The sequence below is a fragment of the Typopeltis vanoorti genome, chromosome 3, assembly GCF_054136105.1.
Source record: "Typopeltis vanoorti isolate ZY-2024b chromosome 3, IOZ_Tvanoo_1.0, whole genome shotgun sequence".
Classification (NCBI taxonomy): domain Eukaryota; kingdom Metazoa; phylum Arthropoda; class Arachnida; order Uropygi; family Thelyphonidae; genus Typopeltis; species Typopeltis vanoorti.
In genome coordinates, this window is record NC_143551.1 from 46,755,013 (window position 1) to 46,763,647 (window position 8,635).

At 31.5% G+C, this 8,635-nt stretch overlaps 1 protein-coding gene across 1 annotated transcript in view; it reads left to right on the forward strand.

Moving 5' to 3' along the window:
• The window catches only part of LOC150108100 (guanine nucleotide-binding protein G(o) subunit alpha-like), a 103,327-nt gene extending 102,489 nt beyond the window's left edge, over positions 1–838 (forward strand). The window contains exon 8 of the mRNA XM_090416239.1: positions 23–838. Within this exon, the coding sequence (XP_090272365.1) occupies positions 23–213 (191 nt within the window). The 3' untranslated portion in view covers positions 214–838. The remainder of the gene's footprint in view (positions 1–22) is intronic.
• Positions 839–8,635: the final 7,797 nt, after the last annotated feature.

The window sequence follows — 8,635 nt, forward strand, 5'->3', positions numbered from 1 at the left end:
GGATGTATTTTTTTATGTTTAGGTCCTGATTATGATGTTGACAGTGGTGCTCTATTTGTACAGCATAAGTTTCAAGCACAAAATAGAAATCCTGGAAAGGTAATCTATCCTCATTTCACCACTGCCACAGATACAAGTAATGTTCAAGTTGTCTTTCAAGTTGTGATGGACACAATCATAAGAGAAAATCTTAAAACTGCCACTTTGCTTTAAGTAACATCTTACCAGTGAGTTTGATTGATGTTTGTAAATATCGGAAGCGTGTGCCATGACAGTTAGTTGTTCTTTCATGTATTACATATGTATATAGCTTCACATAATCATACCAGAAAAGCGCCAAAGCCAATATCACCAAACTATTAAGACATGAATTAGTTAGCAAAGTAAAATATTTGTTGCTATAATTTAATACCTTGTGACATTTTTTGGTATTTCTGCTGTTAGAACTATAATACTGTTGACTTTTGGAAGTTTTTAATGTAAATTTATACTGTTGATTTTCATTCATTCATCCATGCTTAAAAATGATATTTTAGATCAGGGATGCCAAGCAAACAACCAGATTTATCAGGTCCATTACAAGATTTTAAGTAATATTCCATCAAAATTTAGATAATATTAAAGAAGATAAAATGAAAGTTTAATTACAGTACTAGATGTGGATTTATATATGCAGTGATTATTTTAATTAGTTTTTTCATTAAATTATTATTTTTGTTAAATTTTCCATAATTTGAGAATATTGATGAATTAAAATGAATGCTGTGTACAGTACAGTATTATCGCTTTTTTAAAAAAATCTTTTGTTGTTTTATTTTGTTTTAAGACTGCCTCCCATGTTTCTTTATATTGTGTGCTTGATGTCCCTGTTTTAGAACTTCAAGACCCGTCCTGTTGAAAACAATTTTAGAAATATTTTTAGATTGTAATTGCTACTAGATTGAGTATACTAAGAAAATATTGTGATGAAAAATAATTTAACCATCCTGCTGATCTATAATATAATCTAACAATAAATTTTGTTAACTTATTGAAATTAGCAAAATAGCATTAAAAAAAAACTCTCTAAATGACACCTTTATGAAGTGGACAGTTACTTTTTTTTTTATCACAGTATACTTTACATAACAGAAAGTCCTCCAAAAGATTACTATAAGATTAAATAAGGTTGCTATAATTTATAGTCATAAATTTTATTTACATAAAATTGACATAAAAAATAAATCCATCCACTTACTTTTTTTTCCTTTTCTGTATACACAGTATATATGCATTACTGAATCTTATTTTTGATTGCATATATTCTGTATTAGTATACTATTATTATTATTATTCTACATTACTATATTCTGTAGTATTTGTGTGTGTGTGTGTGTGTGTGTGTGTGTGTGTGTACTGAATTGAATAAACAACTTGACTCATTCTTGATGGGGAAAAAGCAATGGAAATACTGTATTTCCATTGCTTTTTTTCCTATTATTGTTAAAGTAACAGAACAAAAATTAATAAAGTATTGCCACTACAACCCTAAGTAACCGATCGTTAAAACAATTTTAATACTTGAAATACTAATGTGTATGTATGCAGTAAAAAAAACTTTTAGTGTAGGAATAAACATTTGCTATTTTCATATCAAATGATTGATTTGGAAGCAATCACCTTCTGATGTTTATACAGTGGATGAGAGGGTCTTGATTTACACTGGAGTGAGGTGCCTGGAAGTACTGACTTATATGAAAGTGGCATAGGAAAGGCACATACAGTGGAAATTGTAAATATCTGCATCACAATGAAATGTGTTCCTGACATACACATTCCTCCCTTCCACTCCCTCCCCCCCAAAAAAATTATGTTTTTATCCAAGAAATTAAGTGGACAAGCACTTTATATGTTAGAATATTCACCCTCATCCACAATACATTTGAAATGTCCTGAAAATTCTCAACACTTGCAACTTCCCCTTTAACATTGAGATTTTTGGTTCATTGTTTAGATCTGAAGAAAGAACCATCACCTATTTGCAGTAAAAGATCTATTTCCACTTTCTTCTTTATTTAGTTCATTGAACAGACTTCTGCCTATAAAGTGCTATTAATTATTAAATAGCACTTTTTGCACCAAAGTTTTATTTGTTTATAATAATAATAATGCAAATCACAGTTGTAACAATACATTCAATAATACTCCAAATTCAGTGCATGTTTGAATGGGAAGTGGCAGTCAAATGTTCCATTTATGCAGAAGTTTCTTTTTATTATTTTTTAATTTTTTCCCCTTTACTACTTAAACCAATATTATTCTGAAGCAGTGTAAATAGATGTATCATAAACCAATATCTCTCTATATTTGAGAGAGGTTTTACTGAGTTGTTTAGTTATTAAACATTAAACATATATAGAATATTAAGATCATCAGGGTGGTTAAATTGGTCCTTGTATCATCTTTGACAGCAAATAATGCTATTATTTTAGCATAACTATTACAATGCTCAAAAAAAAAACGAAGTTTTTAATGATTGTAGATTTTAAAAAAAATTTGACAAATCCCTCTTCAAAAATTGTATCTGCTAGGACTTCCATATATTTAGAGAATTTCACCAAAGATTAGAATAATATTTAAAAATAATAGTTTTCATTGAAATGTTTACATAAATAATCTAGGCAAGATATTCCTTGAAAAAAGGAATATATTTTAGCATTACTTTATCATCTATAAGGATAAAGTGGATATATTTTTAAATATTTCATTTTTCCATTTAACTATTTTGTCATTTTTGAATATGGCTATTTTAAATTTCTTAAAATTGTCGTTTTTTTTTTTTTTTCGTATATTAAGAATATTTTATTTACATTTTTTTTTAAGCAAAGACCAGTTTAAAACTATTGTTTGTTTCCATCCAGTTTATTCCTGTGACAAAGAAATATATGCAAATATATTTCTTTATTTGCAAGTTTTCTTTAATAAGAAAACTTACAAATAAATTGATGTTTACATTGGACTATTTTTACAGAATATTTTGGTTAGAAATAGTATTGAATTGTTTTATTTATACAAAACTGTTGCTGAATTTCTGAGAAAATAAATAAATATATATATTACACACACACACACACACATATAGTTTTCTCAGTTTATTGCTGCTAATATAGTATAGAAACCCAGAGCCACACTATTTTATTGCATGGGTTTCATTGACAGCTATTGGTTCACTGCCTGCTTATTAACTTATTTTACTGTTAGCACTGTTAATAGTACAGAAAGAGAAGGTATTTTACTTGCTTACTCAAGCAATACTCAGTTAGTTTGTTCATTTTCCAAGAACCAGAAAATATACTTCTACAGGTTACATGCATTATGTTATAATATATGTATGCACAATTTAGAGATGGTTGTAATCCATAATATAAGATTCCCTTTGATTCTTTTTGAGAATAAGCTATGCAAGAAAGACCACACTTCACCTCACCTTACCTTTAATAATACTAGGAGCTCTATGCACGATCAGATATCTCTTCTTGAACTGACCTATATCTCTGGCCTTTCCTGAATATGTACATCACACTGTAGCATCCTCTGCCTCAGAAAACTAGGTGTTCTTTTCTGCTCAACAAATTCCTCTCACCCGTGCAACTTGTAATACTGCAGAAACCCCATATCTACTCCTATCTTGGAATATTTTCTAACACTTGGAGTAGTGTACCAAAAAACCTCTAAATATGTTTGATGCTATCTTTGAGGGGACATTTCCAGTTAATTAGTACCCTTCTGTCACACATTTATTCCAACCTTTCTCATAAACATGCAAGCATGTTTATGAAAAAAATGGCAGCCAGTTCAGTGGCCACTGAACTGGCTGCCATTATTCCCTACATTCCTTCAAACCCATAAACATATGAGCAACTGTATCTATATTAGTCTATATCCTTTCGCTGACAATAATTAACTAACTTTTTATCTTCCTTTTTCATTCTGTTTACCTCTGTGTTTTGGAAGTCTTCCCCACACAGTTTTTCTTGAGGACTAGAACTTTAGATTGCTTACAAAACATATTAACAGGTTCCTTCTTTCTTCTTGACCACTTATCCATATATAGCAGTGATATGTTATAGGTTTTGCAGTCTCGTGTGTGCGTTTGCATGCATAATGGTTTGTAACTAGGTTCATCCTAATTATGGACTTCTCCAGATGTACAAAATTATAAAAAAACACTGTTTTACTGAAAATAGTACATGAAAATAAAACAAACTGCACTCTTCTACCACAGAATTGGCATCATTATCATCATTTTTGTGTTACCTCAAAAGGGTGTACAGGATAAAGGAAAGTCTACAGTAATCCTTAGATGGTAGTATTAGTATAATAAGTATGATGTAGTATGATAATATCCAGCAGCTGCTCCACACAAACATGGGCTTAGTACTAAAATATGATCCCACAAGAGCATTACAAGACTTTACTGACAATCTCCTTAGAATAATGTACAAACTCAGTAGAGACATAATATTAGCTCATAGCTTTTCATCTTTTCCCTCCATTTTTATGGGATTCTCAAAATTCATAAAAGATACACCTACAGCCAATTGTTGAAGGTATAACTTTGACAGCTCATAATCTGTCTAAACATCTAGCAAGGTATTAAAAGGATCTGATATGTGAGTCACCATCATCATCATTTGTTAAAAAATTGTGAGTACTTCATGTCTGTTAACAACAACATTTCTCTCAAAAAACAATACATCATTCATGATGTATTGTTTTTTCATTGATGTAGTTAGCTTATTCATTAGTGTACCAGCTAGAGTCCTTATAATGCTTACTTAAGTATGTTAAATGTTGCACATCATGAGATTTTTTCAGATATGAAAATACCATATATAAACAGAACTTAAATCTAGCTATGTAAAGTCTTCCATCTTCATGAAACCCAAGTTGTGGAAATGATATATCAGTGGCATCTTTGTAATATGAAGCCATGATGATCAATCCTCTTGCAGTTTTTTAGACCATCTCAAGAACCAATATCCAGTATAAAATTTACTGCTCAATTAGTGTCAAAGGGTTCACTCCCTTTCCTGGATATGAAACTGATCAAATATCTTTATACTACTTGATGCTCATATAAACCTCACAAATTAGGCGTCATATCAGCCCAGCATTCTTGGTATCTTATTAATGATGGGGGATAAAGAACATCAATTTATTACTAATACTTCCTGCAAAATAGTTTATGACACACAGATGATCTCAGGACTTCTTTGAAGAAATTAAGGGTCATATTGGGAGGAGGGGATCTAGAAGCGAGTGACCAAGATGGTAGCAGGTCTATGGAATGAACCTTATGAGAACAGGTTGAAGATTTGTGGATTACAGAAACTGGTTGATGGTGGAAAAGAGGTGATATGATTGAAACATTCAAATTACAGAGGGGTTTTTTTACAAGATTAATTCAGAGGAAATTTTTCAGAATAGGTGTGGTGGTGGGAGAACTAGTGACCATCCATGGAAACTGAGCAACAGTGGTTAGTAAGGGTGTTAGAATTAGGTTTTTTACTTGGAGAGTAGTGAATGAGTGGAATAAGCTGCCAGAGTCTGTTGTGGGTGCCATGACTGTGAATGAGTTCAAGGCAAAGTATGATAGATGTGCAAATGCTAAATAGTTCTTGGCATAATGTTTAGGACCACCCTCGATGAGTCTAAGGACTCCTTGGAGTTGCGTATAATAATAATAATGATATTCTCTATAAAGGCTCCATTACTTCATTCCATCTCATAAGCCTAAATATAGTTTACTAAATATTCTGGAATTAATCACCCATGGTGTGACCATAATGATACTCCATACTGCAGCCAGGCAGGAAATTCTACCAAGTGCCATATCAATCAGTATGCTAAAGACATGAGGCTACAACCTTCAACTAATATCATCGTTGGCCAGTTTAAATAATGGCCTAGCATCTTTCTTCAGAACCATCTCCAGGTGTTTGAGTATATGGTAAGGCAGAAAAAAAAAAAGAAGTAATAATCTGGACATCTGCAGCAAACATGTTGGATCGATACATATGAATGTAAATCTAAGAATTAATCTGTCTGACTACTTCCAAGCAATGATTTATCTACTTTAATGTGAAATCATGCATGCATTGCACAACAATATAGGTATATGCACATAGCATGGTCAGAATCCCATCTATTACTGTTTGTTTTGTTATCACTATGTAATTCAGATATGTGAAACAGCTTTATAATTTTGTACATGAAAAGAAATCTTTTGTAATAAGAACAAACCTAGTTGTGTTTACATAAATTTATTACAGTTTATTCTGTTATTCTTTTCTTTTGTTTCTTTCCTGCTTTAGTCTTTAATCATTTAAACATATTACTCATATCTGCATGCTAGCAAAGTTTGCTATTTTGAGCTAGCTCTCTCAATAGCAAACACTGTTATAAACAACTGCTAAAAAGTTCTGATTAAGCTTTGTAGGCACAATGATATGCTAAATGAAATTCACTGGAGCAAACTATTTATAAAAAATATTGTTTCCCTAGTTTAAAAATGGTGCTGAAATGGTTGGTCATTCAGCATTATTTTCTATTGTATCAGATATTATGACTATCTTACACAATTGATATTTTATTATGAGTTTCCAGTCATCTGTATACTTTATATATTAGTTTCGCACATGAAAGATTGAAGAACTCATAAGATTCCAAAAAAGTGCTTGATCTCGAAAGATCAAACGCTCTTAAAAGATTTCAAAATTATAAAGACACTCTAGTATTGAGAGATGCCATTATGCATCTTTATCTCCATGAGTGGCTCAGTAGGTAGAATCTTATCAGCATTTATGAATTCTATTATGCCTTTGTGCTGTATTTCAGTATTAGTTCAGTATTCAGTATTTTATAATATTTTAAATGTGAAAATATCAATTATTTGCAATCAGTTAATCTTGTATAGGGTATTTTGGCTATACATCAAATGTGAAATGAGAATCTTAGCAGGTTCTGTGGCTTATCTAGATGGATGTTACACTGTGGTCTGGAGGCACTTTCATGTTTGACAAATAGTCTTATCTAAGCATTGAGTTCCAGATTACTGCTGAAGACATTTATTGTCTGTTTGTCCATGTATTGCTTGCTAAGACTCTTAGCATTCCATTTACCTGATTTAAAAATAAATAAGTAAATTTCACATTACAAATGAATTTTCAAAATAAAAATAAATAAATCAACACACACACACACACACACACACACATACACACACACACACACATACACACACACGCACAGTCGGGTCTCCTTTTATGCGGTAGATACGTTCCAGAAAACCACATTTATATAAAAAATCGCACAAAAAAGACCTAACTTACATTGAAAAATTAGGGATATGTTCCATACTTTTCTAAACCCGCATAAAACCGAAGCAGTGAATTAAAATAAACCTAAAATCGCATAAAAAAGTTTATAAAAATTCAGGAAAATAAGAATGCCTAAGTTTGTTTTAAAGCTTTATTCATTTAATTTTATTGAAAAGTAACTTTTTTTTTACATTTTGTCTTTAGAATTATCGATCACTGTTAGACAATATTTGGCAACATTTGCGAAATCATCATCACCAGAAGAGATAGTCAGCACATCAGATCTGTATGGTAAAGGCAATGGTTCTTCACAAACAGAATTAGCTTCACCCTCGTTCTGTGCTGATTTTTTTCTTCTCAGAATGTAATCAGTGATGAAACTTTGCGATGATGATTTTACTAATTTTTTATACAGCTCACGATATCCAGTTCTTAAGATCACGTTGGAATTTAAAGGCTCGTTCAGAATTTGTGTCATTAACAAGAAAATGATTTTCCAATTTACTGTACAGTTCAAGACCTTCTCAAATTATATTTGCAGGGAGGGAGTCAGGTTTTTCTTCTGCTTCACTATCATTTTCTGGATCTTCGACGATATCTGAAGTTAATTGATATCCAATAATATCATCGTCACTTAAGGTATTATCCACAAGCAATTCACCTACATCATTCTGGCTAAATGTATCAAAACCTTCTCGACCAATTTCCTGTGCCAAAGTTATGATTTCAGCTGATAATGTAGATGTTTGCAACACATCAGGCCAAGCTGCTTTCCAGCAGGCATTTAAAGTTTGTGGTCTTATTTCAGTGATAGCAGATGCAACATGATTTAAGTAGTCCAAAATAGAAATTTTTTTTCCAAACGTCAGTTACTGTTAATGATTCATTTTCTAGTTTATCCAACATAAATTGAAAAGTGTTCTTAACGTAATATTTTTTAAAAGTACCAATTATGCCTCGATCTAATGGCTGAATAATGCTTGTTATATTGGGTGGAAAAAAAACACTACCTGCACATTTGGATGTTCTAAATGTGGATGACATTGTCAACAATTAATAAAACTTTAAATCGAGAGCTTTTTGCTTCATATATGTTTCCACTTCTGGTACAAAGCAATTATTGAGCCATTCAGTAAATACAGCAGTTGTTACCCAGGCCTTTGTATTAGCCATCTAATGCACTGGTAGCTGTTTTAGATCTTTGCCTTTTAGAGCACGTGGTCTTAGAGATCGATTTACTAGGAGGGGTTTCAACATTCAATTTCCTGATGCAT